The 18,748-nt window shown below is 39.0% G+C and overlaps 1 protein-coding gene across 1 annotated transcript in view; it reads right to left on the minus strand.

Annotated features, from left to right (window-relative positions):
• The window catches only part of MDN1 (midasin AAA ATPase 1), a 131,487-nt gene that overhangs the window by 111,233 nt on the left and 1,506 nt on the right, over positions 1-18,748 (minus strand). Inside the window, exons 2-18 of the mRNA XM_083348146.1 lie at positions 15,528-15,754; positions 14,139-14,363; positions 12,940-13,047; positions 12,629-12,821; positions 11,648-11,863; positions 10,941-11,072; positions 10,236-10,339; positions 9,284-9,398; positions 8,891-9,078; positions 8,385-8,466; positions 7,325-7,420; positions 6,833-6,945; positions 5,846-5,994; positions 5,702-5,762; positions 5,012-5,223; positions 2,747-2,850; positions 658-802 (exon numbers count right to left, since the gene is read on the minus strand). Coding sequence (XP_083204272.1) covers positions 658-802; positions 2,747-2,850; positions 5,012-5,223; positions 5,702-5,762; positions 5,846-5,994; positions 6,833-6,945; positions 7,325-7,420; positions 8,385-8,466; positions 8,891-9,078; positions 9,284-9,398; positions 10,236-10,339; positions 10,941-11,072; positions 11,648-11,863; positions 12,629-12,821; positions 12,940-13,047; positions 14,139-14,363; positions 15,528-15,754 — 2,470 coding nt within the window. The remainder of the gene's footprint in view (positions 1-657; positions 803-2,746; positions 2,851-5,011; positions 5,224-5,701; positions 5,763-5,845; positions 5,995-6,832; positions 6,946-7,324; positions 7,421-8,384; positions 8,467-8,890; positions 9,079-9,283; positions 9,399-10,235; positions 10,340-10,940; positions 11,073-11,647; positions 11,864-12,628; positions 12,822-12,939; positions 13,048-14,138; positions 14,364-15,527; positions 15,755-18,748) is intronic.

Consider the following 18,748-nt stretch of genomic DNA (forward strand, 5'->3'; position numbering starts at 1 on the left):
CATACGAATATTATCATCTGAGGATCCAAAACCTGCCAGACCTTTACAGCAATCAAGATAAAATACTTTAGCTAAAGAAAAGGTTATTCTCTCCATGTATGGCTTCTCCATGTATCTCAATCTTGCCTGCCCCAATCTACTGCCACTTTTTGGTGGGTTATAAAATCTTGCTTTGAGACTGCAGGTAGGTCTTTTGAAAATGAGAGCATTACAGAGTTTATTTGGATGAATCATGGGGAAATGGGTACCTAGTCCAGCATTCTCAAGGAACAATAGCCAAGCAGATATGAACAGGAAGTACATAAACAATACATAAATAATCAAACTTCTTGTCCTTATCTCTACCAGCATTAAAATATCATCTTCTGTACTGGATGGGTCAATGTAAAGTTATCATGATATTAACTATGAGTAGCTTTCTTCCCCTTTACAGATACTCATCACCAATGGGTTTCCACAAGTGGTTTCCTCACAAAGTTCTTGTCCAAACCCACAGACTTGGTATCTCACATTCTGAACTGCAAGACAAAAATCCCAATACAACCTCACCCATATTAGAGGTCAAAATTATAATTTTTATCCCAGGCTCTTAAAAAGCATTGTAAACAAACATGTTCCCAAACATCAAAATGTAATGCTATAAAACAAATCAAATACCTGTGTCTCCTCTGTCTAGTAAAACTAACGAACCAGACAACCCTTCAAGTAAACCACTTAAACATTCTAAAGTCTCTGCTGTAGCTAAATTAATCTCATCTAGTAGAATCCATTCTCCTTTCTTCACAGCTTGTGCTAGGGTGCCCTGAAAACAAAAACAGAGAAACGAGTTAGCATAGCTCACTTAAGCAGGCAAAATGAAAGAAGGAGAGCAAAGAGAAATATCTATCTGTCTGTCTGTCTATCTATTCATCCATTTCTAAACTGTCCCTCTCCCTCAAAGAGGCACATTATATAATAAATGAAGGTATATATAATAGATGAAGGTAAAATTCCTCTCCTGGTGCAGTCCTTGGCCCTCTACTATATCTCTGAGATACAAGTAATCTTTTAGATCAGGGGTCCCCAAACTTTCTGGTTGGCGGCCCAGGGCGGAGGGGGGTGGAGGCCCTTTTACGCACGAACAAGGCCATGATTGCGCGTTCAATGCAAACGAAGCTACAAGCGCCCCGTGATGCTTGGGCGACGCTAGCACCCACGCAATGGCGCGATGCTAGTGCAAGTGGGGATGTTGCGCATGCAGCGATGTTAGAGTCACCATGACAGTGCAACGCTAGCACGAGTGGGGTGTGTGCTCATGGCGATGCTAGCATCTGCACAACACACACAGAATTGCTACCACCAGCATGACACAATGCTAGCGCGAGAGGGGGGGGTATGAACACGTACACGTGCATGCACTGGCCAGCCACTCACGCAGCCCAGTGGCCAACAGTCCACGGCCTGGTAGTGGGCCATGGACCACAGGTTGGTGACCCCTGCTTTACATGGTAATTGGGACAGTAATTTCTGTTGCTAAGTGATATGATCGTAAAGCAGGGGTCCCCAACCCCAGTCTGTGGACTGGCATTTGGCTGCCAGAAACCAGGCTGCACAAACAAGTAAAGCCCCATCTACAGGATGCAACAAACCATGCCCCCCTCCGGTCCATGGAAAAACCTCTCTCCATGGAACTGGTCCCTGGTGCCCAAATGGTTTAGAGCTACTGTCCTTAAGCAGGGGTCCCCAACCCCTGGTCCGTGGACCGGCACCGGTCTGCAGCATGCCAGCAAGCTGGCTGCACAAACAACCAAATCTCCATCCTCAGGATGCAGGCAGTATTCAAAACCACTCCCCCTCTGGTCCACAGAAAAACCTTTCTCCACGGCATTGGTCCCTGGTGCCCAATGACCTCTGTCCTAAAGCACAATGTTACAAGATCATGCCATGGTGATGGAAATTCCAGCATTTCCAGTTGTTGTCATCAAGTGAATCATAACAGGTCTTTAAGAGAGGACATCACATGGCTGCCATTTGCAATTCCTACCAGCTTCCCCATTGATTTTACTTGTTGGAAGTCAGCAAGGTCACAAATGGCAGCCATGTGTCCATGGATCACCACGGGATGCTCTCTGATATCGTAATTGCAAACCAGGTGCTGAGCACCCGAATTGTGATCAGGTGACTGCAGGGATGCTGCAACTGACATATGTACAAAGATAAGTTGTTAAATACCACTCATTCAGCACCCTATGTTTGAACAGTTACTGAATGGGTAATCATTAAGTGAGGAACACCTCTATTCCTATAGCCTTCAAAGAGACATTTAAGAGATGGAAGGCCACAGAAAGCAGCGGATGCAGGAGGACCCTATTTAGTATTTGTTCTATCTGAATATTAAAGAACTGATGGTAAGAAATAAAATCCTTTTTCTTTTTATCAGTTTGCTTTGTTATCAGAGGGAAGAATTTACAGAAGGGTGCGCCAGCCTCCCATAATCTCAGGTGCAATTTTCATGACACCTCAAAACTTAAATAACTGATACAAAAGTTAATTTTTGAATGCATCTTTACCTTCAAGTTTATTTCAGATTTAATTTTTGTTGGCAGTCTGTGAGTACTTTCTAAAATACTCCTCCAGCCTTAAAAAGATTGTATGCTTTTCAGTAAATTCATGTGAGTGTAGGAAGATTTCAAAAGGTGCATCAATACCCAGAATAAAATGTCCTGCAGCCATTATTTTTTAAAAATGGTAACAATGAAAATATTACCTCTACAAATGCAAAGACCAGTGCATTTTCTGTCATCTTCATCTGCTGCTGAGCATGATCCAATCGGATACCAAATTCTTCCCATTTTTCCTTCAGGGGCAAACCTACGACGACACATTTCTTCATTAAAACCAAGAGTGTCATTTACCAGATCTGAAAACTGTTATTTCGATACTTGCTGTGGGTGAACCTTCAGAATAAGAGGCTACTTGATTTAGAAGGTCATGAATTATTCATTTATTTATTTGATTTATATACCGCCCTTCTCCCGAAGGACTCAGGGCGGTGTACAGGGCAATAAAAATAAGAATACAGAATATAAGATTTAAAATTAAATTATTGTGCCCGATGCAGTAAATTAGTTAAAAACGGTGTTAAAACCCCAAACCCATCAGACCAGGCCGGCTTGTTCAAATAGATAAGTTTTTAGATCACGCTGGAAGGAGCGAAGGTCGGGGGCCATCCGGAGTTCAGCCGGTAAGCGGTTCCAAAGGACTGGTGTGCCCACCGAGAACGCCCTCCCCCTGGGGGTCACCAGTCGACATTCTCTGACTGGTGGTACCCTGAGGAGGCCCTCTCTGTGGGAGCGCACTGGACGGAGGGAAGTTGACGCCAGCAGCAGGTGCTCCCGTAGGTAATCCGGACCCATGCCATGTAGGGCTTTATATGTCATCACCAGCACCTTGAATCTCACCCGGAAGGCAACTGGAAGCCAATGCAGCTCACGGAGCAGAGGTGCAACATGGGAGTATCGGGAGACCCCCAACAGAACTCGCGCGAATTAAGATTCGGACGACACGGTTATTTATGGTATGACAAGGTTCAAGTAAATGTTGGTTTTAACAATCACATTTTTAGACGTGCCATTCTAAGAATTTGGAATAAATATGAAACAAGGTTTTCTATGAGGATGCCTCTTTGAGTCTTCTCCCAGGAAGCTTTTTTTTAGAAAAGAAATGGTGGCAAAGCCGGACTGGTGGACTAATGGTAAAATAATAACTTTTAATTTTGGTGATCCTATCCTGAAGTCTAAGGAAGAGCTAGAATCAGAAGGACATGTCTGCCACTGCTTTACATATTTACAATTGAAAGAAAGATTTAAATTAGACAAAAAGAGCTATGGGTTTGACTTTATTAAAAATGAATTGGAAATCCTACTGGGTGATGGTGATGAATGTATTATCGCTAAGGTCTATAAAATGTTATTGAATTTGAATTTAGAAAGTAAATATGTAAAGCACTGTATGATTCAGTAGGCAAGGAACGTTGGATACAATGTGAAGCTTGAACAATGGGAGAATATGTGGACAGAAGGTGTAAAATTTACATTAATTTACAATTTAAAAGAATTTTTTAATAAGATGATGTATTGCTAGTACTGAACACCAGATAAGTCATCAAGAATGTATAAGGGTATTTCAAATGAATGTAGGAAAGGCAAACATAAAGAAGGGACTTTTCATCATTTTTGAACATGTGATAAAGCAATGAAATGAAATATTGGAGTAGAATTCATATTCTAATACAGAAGATTCTCAAAGTGAACATAAAGATAAAACCAGAAACTTTTCTTTTGGATTTAATGGAAAAAGACTTGGAATTATTATTATTATTATTGGAACTTTGAAGTTATATATGTTGATGGCGGTGAAATTACTTTATGCACATAAAAATGTGTTTATGTTGTAAAATCCACGAGCAGGATGAGGATATTAGATAACTGCATCAAATATGTTAATAAGATATGAGCCTTGTTACATTATTTTATTGCACCACTTGCCTAAGATACTGGGGAAAAAGCAGAAAAAAATTGCAAAAATTTGTTTTTCTAACTTATCTGATCTTCCTTTATTGAAAAAAAAAAAGGATGGTCGTACCATCTTGCTTTGTATCTACCCAGCTGATTTGATTCTGTAGGGTTGGCACACTTCAGGATCCTGCACACACCTTCTGGAATGAACTCCTCCCCCCACCCCACCCCGAGATCCAGACTGCCCCCTTTGTTGTTTTAAAAAAGGGGTGAAAACCTGGCTTTTCACCTAGGATTTTGATGAAGGAGAGAGAGAGGGACTCCTTGCTTCATTCATTCTCTCTGTTGTGCCTGCCATCCTTTAAAAAAAAATTCCCACCAAGATTAAAAAAAAAAAAGTCTGTAAAATTGTTCCAGCAATATATGTAGGATTCCCTAATCTTTCCCACTGACTTTAAAATGGAAATGTGTTCAAAGGCACGTCTGGAATACTTCGTAATTCACAGATGTCTTACCGGATGCATTTTCTTTAACCTCCTTATTAATAGCAGATTTGTAAACATGTTGCATCAGTTTGAGAAGTTTATGCCAATGGTTTTGTCGGTAACATGTTTGGATATGCCCTAAGAAAGTCTGGTTTTGCTTTCTTGAAAACGTTTGTGCAAAAAGCTCCTCGAAAGACTCTCTCAAGGGCAGCCAAATCAGCTTGTTATCCACTGGCTTGTATCTGTAAAGAATTCAAAACAAAACAGCCTCATGAAATTGATGGCATAAGTCACTTAGAGCGGTAGTGCCCAAATCTGATCAATCAGTCAATAAAAAATAAGATAAGCAAAGATCAGCTACAATGTGGAATAAGGTATGTTTCGTCAAAGTTTTCCCATTCCTGTACTTTTGCCACCCCTTCCTCCCCCATCAACCCTTTGGGTGGAGCATCCCTTTCCCTCTCTTTTCTAATATTTTTTTCTAATCTGTCAATTATTGTGCTAAAATTTTAAGGTAAGTGCTTCTACAAAGGGACATCTGCCCACCAAACCCGACTTCTTTCCTCCAACTCTTGTTGGGAGAGCCTAATTTCCTGTTGATTTGGAGCTTTAAAAATATATTGTATTCCAAGAAATGAAATGTATATTTCTATACTGCCAAAATTGTTTGCTTAGAAAGATTATGGAGGTTTTTTTTTAAAAATTGAATTATCCACTCACCCCCCTAGAAGATCTGCAGTATCACTCTGCTGGTTCATGTTGATAACTTTTAAACGGTGCCCTTTGAACAAAGAGATACAGAAGATGAATTGGTTCCCAAGTTACACTTCTATCTTGGCCTAAGGTTTCAGAACTGTACTTTACCTGTAATTTGAGCCAAGTATTGAACAGCAGAAGTTTTTCCTGTTCCCGTTTCACCCACAAGTAACACAGACTCTCCTTTGTCCACACATACTGCAAGCTGTTCAATCAACACAGAAGATGGGCGTGTGGGTGCAAAGCTTTGCTTTTTCCTGCCGAGGTGAAAAGGCAGAATATCATTACCTTTGTACCACCAAGTCTTCTTTTCATCAATTCCCTAAATGTACTTCTCTCACACACACATCACAGAAACAAGCACCCAATAATAAAAAACACAAAAGCTGCCATGGGATTTTGTTAATTACGGTATAGGCACTCTACTGTACACTGCAAATACACAGTAGAAAAAAAGGGAATCACTATCATACATTACTATGTTGTAAAATATCACTAATTTCTCTTTTTTGTATTTCTTTGTTAGAAAGGAAGAATGAGTAATTTCTGGGAAAAGGGTCAGAGCCATACTTTTCTTTTTTCTTTTTGCCCCTTGAGGACAGCTTGTGATGTAACGCTGTCAGCAAAAGGAGTAGGATTATATCTGTGGGATTATTAGCTTCTTTTGAACTCTTCCCTGAAAACTTCCAGAGCAGTTGAAAAAAGAGAAAAAAAAGCCTGTTCTTGCATATGAGAAGAGGGTTCAAGAGGAAAGTAGTTCTAGTGGGAAAGATCAAAAACTCTGCTGGTGGAAGCATATGGCTCCCCTCATCTGGGTTCAGAAGATCTGCAAAAGCTGGTGTGGTGTAGTACCTGAATGAGGTACTAACATAAGCTAAATTGGAAGGTTACAAAAAATCCTGGAAAACATGGCAGCAAATCACTTTGTTATGGTTGCCAAGAAAGCAACAAGGATGTGTCAGTCAGATCATTAGTAGTGAAGCTTGACTTCAGACCCATGCAGTTTTAAAAACACGGAAGCTACAGGCTACACAATTAATGTAACATGCAACCTGACCCAAGAGTTTAGAAGGATGTCTCCAAAACAATCAATACCGTTGTGTAAGTAGTGTGTGTGTCTGTTTCTTAATGAGCTGAGCTCTTCCCACGGAGACTTCTTGTTCTCCTATTACAATTTCTGGTTTATAAAGTTGACAGTAGTATTCCACCTATGGAAAAGGAATGTTCAGATCCACCTTTATTTATTGAACACCAATTCATGTATAGCATCCTGAGTAGTGAGCTGTTTCAGCACACCAAAGTTACTTTGCTGCTTGAGAAGCAGCTAACATTTTTTTTCAGTTTTCCCAAAGCTTCATTTTATCAACTGCTTTTCAAATTGTTTGCAAGGTGGATTCACCTATTGACTGAGCCGTCCTGAGTTCATTTGATCTGACCTTAAAAATGATGTACAAATCCAGCTATCACTGTATGCTTTAAGAGCCCATTTGAAGAAACCTCCTTCAAAGTACACAACTATAACCAATTTTGAGTCATTTTTCCATTGAGAGAACCACTCATACAGAAATAGGCAATTTATAAAGATACCTTGTGCTTGGAAATGTTCAGTTTGCTTCCAATGATTTCAGCCATTTTCAGTCGATTGGATTGTTTTGATAGCATAGCTGTGAAACAGTCTAATGCCTGTCAATGGTCAAAGTAAAAAACTATTACTATTTAAGAATCTATTGTCTCCGAATAAACCAATTGTAGATAAAAGCAGTTAACTTTCTAGAAATGAACCACTCATATAGTCCTGTGATGGAAAGCAATGATCTTATTTATTTCCATTCTTCTCATATGGAAACAGGAACATCTCAAAGAGTCATACACTTGAAAGAGACCATTTAAGCCCAACATCCAATCTGCAGTGTACGAATACACATCAGAATCTGTTCTGTACCAGCCTACTACCGGCCCTGCAGATAAGGCAGGGACAACCCCTTTACAAGAAGGCAAGAGGCTGGAACTAAGCCTGCCAAATTTATGGACCCAAAAGCAAACAGAGCAAAAACAAGACACGAACCATGAAACAGGAGCTATTCAAACGGTTGCCTTCAGCAAACCAGCCCTCCCACGCATTCCCCTTTTAAACAGTTCAGGGCGTGGCTTCTCTCTGCCTCCTTCCGAGGTGCCCCATTGCCTTCCTCTGTTTACTCCTGATTGACTGCCTCCTGCGTCGGGTGTCCTTCAACAGGGCCAGCTGTGGGTCATCTTTATCCACGCTGTCAGGCTCACACAGCTGGGTCTGCGTCGTAACCAGGTGGGAGGGGCCTGGCTGAGAGCTCTCATCAGCAAGCTCTCCAACACCCTCAGCAACCTCTCCAACACCCCCCTCTTCCTCCTCTGAATCGTCCAACCCAACTGACGAACCCACAGGCTGACCCTGAATCACAACAGAATCAGCCCTAAATGTATTTCACGCAATCACCTACATGCTCTTACTGACAGTCTAATACTCTAATTGAACTAAAATCTATTAAATACTAATATTCTTAATCCTCCATCCATTACCTAAAAAATAACTTAAAATTTATATGTTATAGAAAGTATACTTTAAAAAAAAAACTCCACCCCTTTCCTAAAACAAGAACAGTTTAGTTCAGACCTCATGAAAAATGTTCAGTGCAGTAGAGCAGGAAGAACTGTTAAAGTTGAATGCGATTCTGTTGCACCAATTGAGTAAATCCCTGAAAAAAGAAAAAGTGATATGAATATAGTTCCAGAGTAATGGTTTTCCTTTGCTCTATCTGCCGACTATAGCTTCCTTCTCGCTTCATTAGGTACCTACCTGGCGTTGGTTTTCAAAAAGCACCCACTCACAATTTTCATTCAATTGATGCCTTATCAGTTAAGAATTTCAATTAAAAGTCCGCATGTGTGATCTCTAAAACTCTAGAGCAGTGTTTCTCAAACATGGCAACTTGAAGACGTCTGGACTTCAACTCCTAGAATACCCCAATCAGGAGGGTTGGCTAGGGAATTCTGGGAGTTGAAGTCCAGATATCTTCAAGTCACCAAGGCTAAGAAACACTGCTCTAGATAACTACTGTCTGAGGATAATTTGCTCCCCCAAACTAAAATATTCCTCAGCTTAACTACACATTTTAATACCTTAGCGATAACTCTCTGCCCTCCAAACATGGCTTTTTATTTTCAGTCAAGCATGATGCATCTTCCATTATAGTTTCATTGTCCACAACTTGGTTTTCAGATAAATGTTTATCACCAGTAAGCTCAATGTAGATATCCAACAGACAATCCGTTACATTGGCAAGTTTAGGATAACTTCTCTGAAGAATCTGAAGGAGGAATATAAGCTATTTTTAATACTCTGACAGTGTTGTATTGATTGTTTCATCCTGAACATGGAATAAAGTTATAATCACATTCTACAAGTTTCAGTAAGAATTAACATAATGGAATATTTTTTTCTGCAATTAAATTACAAATTGGATTTAATTTGAAATAATTTTGCTATGGAGCTTACTTCCTCTTCTCACTTACCTCTTTCAGTTCAGTCTTAGGCAAGTTATTGAGCATAATTTTTGTCCAGTTCTTGTCCAAAAGAGCAGCATGACTGTTTTGCTGCCTATACCAACCACCGCCATAATTGAAGACCCTACATTAATAAAGCCACAAATTAGTGTTTAGATTCTTTAAAGCATTAGATTCCAGATGTGGAGAACCTACAGCCTGATATTACTTAAATAGAAGTCATGGATTATTTTTCCATTGGTCATTTCAACAGACTGCTGGGAGTTGCATTTTAGCAACATCTGAAGTGACACAGGCATCTCTGCCAAAAATATTATAGGGTGTTGTATCCATCTGTCATTAATACTATATGTATACAATTAGCTGAATAGATCAGGGCAAGGTAACTCCTATTTATCCAAGTACAATGGCATTATCTTGGATGCAAACCTTTTGCCTTAGGACTTCCAAAATTCTTCCTGCTTAGTCACTTCTAACTGCAAAATGGGTGGCAAATTATTATTATTATTATTATTATTATTATTATTATTATTATTATTATTATTATTATTATTATTATTATTAGATTCCTTAACTGCAACACCAAACTAAAGAAATTAAAATCTCGATAGCAATGACAAAACATTAGAATGCTCCTTTCCAGGTGTTCATCTGCTAATTATATTCTCTCTCTAAATAACGGCATATGAGATTAATATTAATCTAATATTAATAACAGGTTATGATGATCTGGTAAGATGGTAGGATTCCTATAATACTATGAAGCACTACTAATTCAGGTATTATTCCTGAGTTTTTATATATACTTTTGCAATATTTTTATAAACAGCATCTTAGATTCAAGGATTATACTTTTAGATATACACAGAATTATAAGTATGCCTCCTCAAAAGCCCCATTTTCAATATAAAACCATTTTAAAGTCATCATCAAACCCTCTCTGGCAGGCTACACTTTCTACCTTCTAGTAGCAAAAAGGTGGAATCCAGGGGCTACTTTTATACAGTCATTTCGTCCAGGAATCAATAACTCTCCATTTTCCAGAAGAGGAATCAATACAGAGATCTAAGGGATAGAAAAAGAGGAAAAAGTAAAAACTGAGCAAAATTGCACTGGGCAACACCTAAACTAGCAGTTTTTTTCTCTTTTCCCAAAGTTCTTAAAAATCAGATCCTTCAGAATCCAGCCATCGAGGAGTCTATATTGATCCTATTTAGCTGCAAACACACTGGACTGTCCGTTGTGCCACATGAGTCATCAGATGGGATAATAATAGCACGGCGTCCGTGTTTTCCCATCTTGAAACATATGCAACTAATTCTCTAAGCTTAACACCTTTTTAGAAAGACACTTCCCAGACAGACAGTAACAAATGCTTTGAATTATTATAGGTATAGTAACTTCCATGGCACTGCATAAAAGAGCAAGGGTGAGACATTTTATTTACATACTTGGGAATTGGGGGGGGGGAGAACGGGGGGGGGGGGGGGGGGAGGGAGGAATGAAGTGGAAGATATTCCATTCTAATTTGACCAGTATAGTTATATGACACATTCGGCGCTCAGTTGTAAACAAAATCTACAACTCATCCTCTTAAGTAAAAAGCTTAAGCGGGATTCACATTCCAATCATCCACAAAGTGCTTCTACAAAGTACAAAAACATACCACGTCAAGGGCAGCATAATCAATATCTTCTAAAAGTATCCAGTGCCCCCTGCTAACTGCTTGAGTCAAGGTCCCCGGTTGCCACACAAACTGTCCTGGTATATCTGTGCAACGATACATGCCCAGCAAAGTCTATTTTAAAAAAAAAACCAGAAACAAAATGTTTGTATCATTCTTTTTCTTCTAAACTTGTGAGTGAACTTCTGAATTACAACAGATTTCTCTTCTTTTTTCTTGTGAAGATAGTAAAGACATCACGTATCAACAATTTGTTAAAAAGTTTTTTTTATAAAAAAAGCTTCCTAACAGCAGCAATCACAGCAAACTAAAGGATCCCAAAATGAAATGCACCGAGTGATTTCAACAATGAAAAGCCCTATTATGGATCCGCATCCCAGTTCCTGACACAAGTATCCAAAATGCATTTGCATGATGATGTTGTCAGAAACATGTCATTTGCCCTCTCTTGGTCTCCAGGATGATGATCATGCTTTCCAAGATGTGAAATTTTTAGCTGAAGTCAGTGATTGTGAATGTACAGCCATTCAGAAGTTCAATAGTACGTACATTTCTTCACTACAGATCAATATGGCTTCTACAACAAAACATCAGCCAAGAAAGCATATGATCCAATTGGCTTTTTAAACTCTTTTTAAAAAAAATCTAAATATTAAGGTGATACTTTCCTAAAATAGGTTTCCATTTACCTTACTGTCAGTTTGATCTCCTAACTGGACTTTCAGAATGTGAGGCGAATTTGTTCTTCCTGTGAGTGCTGCCAAGAACTCCACCAGAGATGTTTTGCCACATCCCACTGGCCCTTCGAGGAGCACGGCCTTTTGTGAAGACACAGCCATGGCCAGATTCTGGAGATGCGCACAGACAGAATTCACCAACACAAAATGGTTCAAGATGTGTTCCTGCTGCAACAGAGAAGACCAATGTTTTCACCTGGTATTAGATTTAAGAAGAAAAGAACACGAAGTAACCCAGACCTTACTAATAATTTCTTAACTATCTTGGGAATGAACGGAACGAAACATAAAATTGGAACCTGCTGGAGCAGAGAATTCCAAACCAAGTTGCCTTCTGCACTTCTGCTTGGTCATATGAAGCGTCTCCTGAATCCGCTATTTGCCTTTCTGAAGTATCATTCTCTATAAATAAACCAAAACTAAAATCCAGTTCAGTGCTCTCTTGCTGCTGACAGCTACGAGAGCACTCTACTGACAGCCTGATGTATTCCCCATTGTTTGCCTGCTTACTCTCTTGTAATCCCTTCCTCTCCAATTTCTCTGCACTGGGGAAAAAAACAAGCAATTTTTGTAGGTAGTCTCTTTTCCGGCTGAGCACTCTTTCAGAATGCAGGCATCCGTTAACCTTTCCCCTTCCCCTCTGGGAGGGGAAAATGCTACCTCAGAATGCTAACCTTCTCCCTGCCTGGAAGGCCCAGGCCCTCTTTCTCCCTGGCAGTGCACTGAACCATTTCAATTGGAAGAGCTGTGATTGTGGTCACTGAGCAAAGTGTCCATTCGGAGGGTTGTTTAATGATGGCTTTGCACAATGACTGAGATGCCTGGCTCAACTGTGGTTATAAGTGGAGGATTACCTTTGGATTGTAAATAACTGGAAAAACACAAGTCCTTAAATATCCTCATGCAAGCCTAATACATATCAGTTTTACTTACATTTTCTCTAGGCTCAAACTGTTGTCTAGGTAAGACAACTCCACACACTGCTACTACCTTTGCACAAAGGTCAGCAGCAACCAGCTTTCCCTGAGTGTACCGTAGCTTCTCCTCTTTGTTCCAGAGGTTTTGGTCTGGATTGGCCAGAACTAGGGCCTGCTCAATGTTCTGCACCCGGGACTCTTCCACAAGCCTATCAAAATTGCAATTATGTTTACTACAGCAAACTGACCGACTAAACAATATAGAACACTTTAGAAAATAATACACCAAAAGAGAACAAATAGAAGAAGAGAAAGGTGAAAACTTACTTCAGTCTAAAATGTATTAACTCTTCTGGATTAAAAGTTTTCTTCAGGAAAGATAATCGATGCTCATCATTCATGCATGTAACCAAAGCAAGACAGCTGGCAGTATACCTAAGAAGGAACAATTGTTCAAGTAATATTTTATATGTGATTATTAAACATATTTTCTTTTAGAGAGATGAAAAATGGTTATTCTACCATACAACCAACCATTTAGTTTAATACTTTCTCTAATCTGTATCACTGGTTTCATGAAATCAGTTATAAGTTGCCCATAAAAATGGGCCGTATCAGTCTTATTACGATTTTTAAATGTTAACACTTACCAGGAGAGGAAAAAGAAGAAAAACACTGATAACATAGAATTAATGTAAAATGAGAAGAACAAATCAGAGAAGCAAGTTTTATGTTTTTGAGTGAGACTAATGAAGGATTCTGGACTTCAGCTGTGGAAATCTACAGTATTATCCTAATGAAGATTCTAACAAACCTTTTGCTTCATCAGTTTTAAACCCAATACCCTGATGAAGGGATGAATTTTACAGGAAAAGAAACAAATACCATAAAAACATCAAATTAGTTTGCCTGGCCACTTTTCATCATTACTTTGACATTGATCTGCTTTTCTAGCAAGATCAGGGTAATCAAAGCTAAATGTTTAACAATAGATCTAGTAGAAGTAGAGAGAAAACATTACCCATTTACTAAAAACCTCTTTTAAGCAAAAATTCAACTATCTTGGAGCTTTTATGAGTCTAATAAGATTTCTATCAGAGCACTTTCATGTATCAATAAGCACAAAATAGCAATTTCCATGACACAAACATGTCCATAAACACATGGTAATTTCCATTATACAAACTTGTCCATGAACACATGGTGAACAAGTTATCACACAGTATTCTAAATGAAAGATGCAAGAACTAACTTATATGCACATCAGGAATAATTCTCATTTTCTGGGGATCTAATGAAAACCTTGTCTGACTGTCCATTCTACTTAAATTTAGGCTACATAAAGTTACCCTGAATAACTTTACTGAATGTTCCTCTGCCTGTCAATTTAGAAGCTCTTATACAGTCAGGTAATCTTGTCTGCTTTAAAATCTAACCCATGAATTATGTAATAAAAATAAAAATGACTTCTAAGGCCTTCCCTATTCATTAAATGAGCCATATAAATGTAAGAAAATTAAAGTTACCATCGAACCAAAGTATCATGACTCCTTAATAAAGGGACACAAACACTCCAGTCCCACAACTCTCTGAATACAGACTGATCTTTTTGGAGAAATTTGTAGGCTGCCTCCATGAGATCCCTTAATTTCATTCTGCGCCGTCCATATCGAACCACACTTGTATCCGAACTTTCCAGGAAAAGTCGATGAAACACAGGTGAAGTATCCTTAAAGTATTTCAAAGCAAATCTGCACAAAACAATAGTACCAAGAATAATATACAACCACAGCAAAAACAGTATATAAATTTCAATTGAAATTTCAATAAATTTCAGTGCTTGTGAAAGTTTTTGCTAGAAGACGTATATCATGCTATTATCTGATGAATTTGAAAATAACTGATAATGCCACTTTGGCAGACTTAAACAAGCATAAAAAGGTAAAGGTAAAGGTTCCCCCGCGCATGGGTGCTAGTCGTTTCCAACTCTAGGGGCCGGTGCTCATCTCCGTTTCAAACCAAAGAGCCAGCGCTTGTCCGAGGACATCTCCGTGGTCATGTGGCCGGCATGACTAGATGCCAAAGGCGCATGGAACGCTGTTACCTTCCCACCAGAGTGGTTCCTATTTTTCTACTTGCATTTTTACGTGCTTTCGAACTGCTAGGTTGGCAGAAGCTGGGACAAGTAACAGGCGCTCACTCTGTTACGCGGCACTCGGGATTCGACCCGCCAAACTGCTGACCTTCTGATCGACAAGCTCAGCGTCCTAACCCACTGAGCCAATTAAGCTAAAATCTTGCTTTTTCAGAAATTAAAGTCAACTTACATATCCTAGAAGAAAAAACTATATTGAAATTTGTATATGGAATCCAAGTAAGACCTGAGTATTATCTAGAGAACACCATTAATTTCCAATTTTTACAATAAAGCACAGAATAGAGGTGTACATAATCATTACAACTATGTAACACTTCTGATTCAGATCGAGAAAAGTGCTCCTGAATGCACAGAGGCACAAATATGTCTAACTGAAAATAATTGATTGTTAAATAACTAAGTCTTCTCAATTAAATGGACTTCTTGAAAAATACATAAAGATAGGCATAAGCAAATTGTTTTGTAAAATATCTCTTTTTTAAAAACTAAAATGCATAGGAACATCTCAACTCAATACAATAAAACTGAAACTAGTTTACATGGAAATGCTTGATCAGTGGGACAATTTTATAAAAATTTCAGCTATACAGTATGTTTTTTGAAAAAAAATCTTAGAATTCTTACACTGCTTACATGGAAATCTTCTGGAAAAAAGATCCTAAACGATTTAATATATTTAATATCATTATAATTTAGTCTCCCTCCAACTATCTGCTGCTGTATATTATAAAATATCTATGCTTATATCATCACTTACGGCATCACATCTGGATGATCACCAATAAGTTTGCTCATTGCAACACAGAGTCTCTCATGAAGATCATGGTTGATCTGGCCACAAGATTTAATTGTTTCTGCATTCCTCTCCAATAAATCCAATAAGATTGGACGAAGCTGACGGCCAATCAGAAGTGTGCACTCTTTATCTAGCAATAACTGTGCTAAGGCAGTGAGAATGCACTGACGGTCCTGATGACTCCAGATCTGAAAAGGAAGAGACATCAAATTAAAACTAGGATGCTCCCCTATCCCTAATTACATTGAATCATTATTAGTACAGAGGACAAATATGGTGCCAGCTGCCTAAATGAGCTACAAGCATACATATATAAACTAAGACAAACAAGTGTCAGGAAAAATGCAGAGACGCTTAGAGAGAAAGATTGAATACTGGTATTTCTATCTGCCAAAAGATTCTCAAATGTTTTTGAAAGAGTCCTTCATCAAAAACAAAATTAGCAACATTAGCAGTCAGCAGGTAAGGGGAGAGTTCTTCCACAAAATAATTGGTTAAAGTAAATATAGAAGATAAATACTGTACATGGACAGCTCTTTCACTACAGGAATACAGAGTTACCTTAAAACTGACAATTCTAAGTTAAGTATATTTCAAATTCACTATTCCTATCATACGCTGTACTGTAATGGTCATAAATGTGGATAACGTAAAAAAAAAACCAGGCAAATGTAAGAAAAATACCATGAACTTAAGAGCTAACAGATGTTAGTTCTAGAATCAACAAAAAAAAATGTATCTATAATCCCAAATACTTTGGCCACCTAATGAGAAGGAAGGACTCACTGGAGAAGAGCCTAATGCTGGGAAAGATCGAGGGCAATAGAAGAAGGGGACGACAGAGAATGAAGTGGTTGGATGGAGTCACTGAATCAGTAGGCGTGAGCCTAAATGGACTCCAGAAGATGGTAGAGGACAGGAAGGCCTGGAGGAACGTTGTCCATGGGGTTGCGACGGGTCGGACACGACTTCGCAACTAACAAAAACAACAAATAATCCCATACATTACTTCTGAGATAATCTTCGTTTCCAGGTGCAATTCAAGGTACTGTGTCAGAATCCATTTATATTTCATTTCTAACTATTCTCCTCTGATCTAAAACCAAATCTCATCTCCTCCTGGATTCTGCCATGCTCCCAAGGGGGAGGGGGAATATGCATGCAGGGGTTTTATTGCTTTCACTTCTTCTACGCTTACACTACAATGTAATCTTTTGTTTGTCTGCTATTCCATTATAACAAATTGCCTCCTATACTATGCATCCCTCTGAACTTCTCCTCCCTAAGCGGGCAGCTGGGGAAAAGGTGGGGGGAAGAGACACAAACCTCTGGGACCAGGTTTATTTCTCCTTCCTCAAAATGAGGTGTGAAGAGCTGTGGAATGATTAAGCACAAACGGAACCAGACTGATGTTATCTTTCTTTTCCCATCGATGGACTTAACACCTGGGGATCTGCCGGTCTGCACTGCCCGGATGAACTGTGGGGTGGGGTTTGCTTGGGGACACTTACTTTAAAATACCAGTCTGTAGGGATTTCCTTACAGACTGCCTGTTTTTCTTAATTCTCCACTTTGGAGAATTGGCACTCTCCAAGTTCCTTCAATTAAATAATGTCATATGTTGGGAGACTAGAAGCATGTCTTCCCTGTAGTAGCATCCACCCTCTCAAAAAAGATTCCCAATGAGCTCCAGATGGCCCCCTTCTCTATTATTGTTCAGAAAAGAGGTCTTTGGCAAGAAGAAGTTATTTTCTTCATTCCATCTGGACTGTTGTGTTTGCCATCTTCTATTGTTTGATTGTTGTGATCTATCCAGAATCACTGGGAGTCAACAACATACAAATGGTTTGTTGCACAATCAGTCAGATGTTTAGACTGGATTTGGTATTTTTATTCACCTATCAAATCTACCCTGACCTGGGGGAGGCAGATGCTGTTTAGTGGTGTTAAAGATATCATCACAGGATATAAGCTGTTCCAAGTAAAACTGCCTTTTGCAATTGACTGATAGGGATTTTGTCAATGCCAATTCAAGTTGTGCTCCAGTTGTTTCGGGATTGCATCCAAGGCAATCTAAATCCAAATCTAAAATTTATTTTAGAACTGGTTTAATACTACATTATTCTGTGTAAGGTCTTAATACTTAAGTTTAAGTCATAGCTTAATTTAGGTTCTATTATTACTGTTTTTTGAGAGCGTTCTTGAGAAAAAAGTGTAATGGTTAAGGAATCAGGTAGAAATTATGATGCCATTAGTTCTAGTCCTGTCTTAGGCCCAAAATCTGGTGAGCAAGTTTGTGCCAGTCATTTTCTCTCACTCCTAGGAAGGAATGGCAAACCACTTCTGAAAAATCTTGCCCAATAAACTACAGGGTCCTGTCCAGGCAATCTCTGAAAATCTGACACAATTGAGCAGTGAAAAAAAATACTGTTTTTTATTTCTCTGTTTAAAAGAGCCTTGGTGGAGCAGTGGGCTAATGCCTCCTTAAGTAACACCAGCTGCCTACAATTAGTGCAGGTTCGAGTCCCACCAGGCTCAAGGTTGACTCAGCCTTACATCCTTCCGAGGTAGGTAAAATGAGGACCCAGATTGTTGGGGGCAATAAGCTGACTTTGTAATAATGCCGCTGGGGGGGGGGCGGGCGAAAGCCCTAATAAGCAGGCATATACATAGAATGAAGGCTATTGCTAAGCATTGATTTGTGCTTTAGACTGTAAGCTGCCCTGAGTCTTCGGAGAAAGGCAGGATATAAATGGGATTAAAATATATATATATCCCAAGTTAGTAAAAGGCTCTATAGTTAGTATTTGATTTGATTAGGAAATAAAATAATTATTGCCTGAATTCATGTATCGCTTTAAGACATGATCATTAACTGTATTCCATCCCATGTTTTACTAAAACTAAAAACAAACAAACCAGATGACGTACTACGAGGTATAATATTGACCATGATTTATATAACAAAACTATGGATCAGCATGTGTGAATGAGGAAAATCAAAATCAAATGCCCAACATTGGAGGCTTTTTAGCAACAAAAGGATATCACTGCAGTTCCAAAATGCACCATGGCCGTATGCTAAAGAACTGAACATTTTTTCTTAAAGCCCTAATAAATAATCTTGTGATTCCTGAAAGAATCCCCTAGAGCACGGGTGTCAAACTCGCTGCATCACGTGA

The sequence above is a fragment of the Vipera ursinii genome, assembly GCF_947247035.1.
Source record: "Vipera ursinii genome assembly, chromosome: 1".
NCBI classification, from domain to species: Eukaryota; Metazoa; Chordata; class Lepidosauria; order Squamata; family Viperidae; genus Vipera; species Vipera ursinii.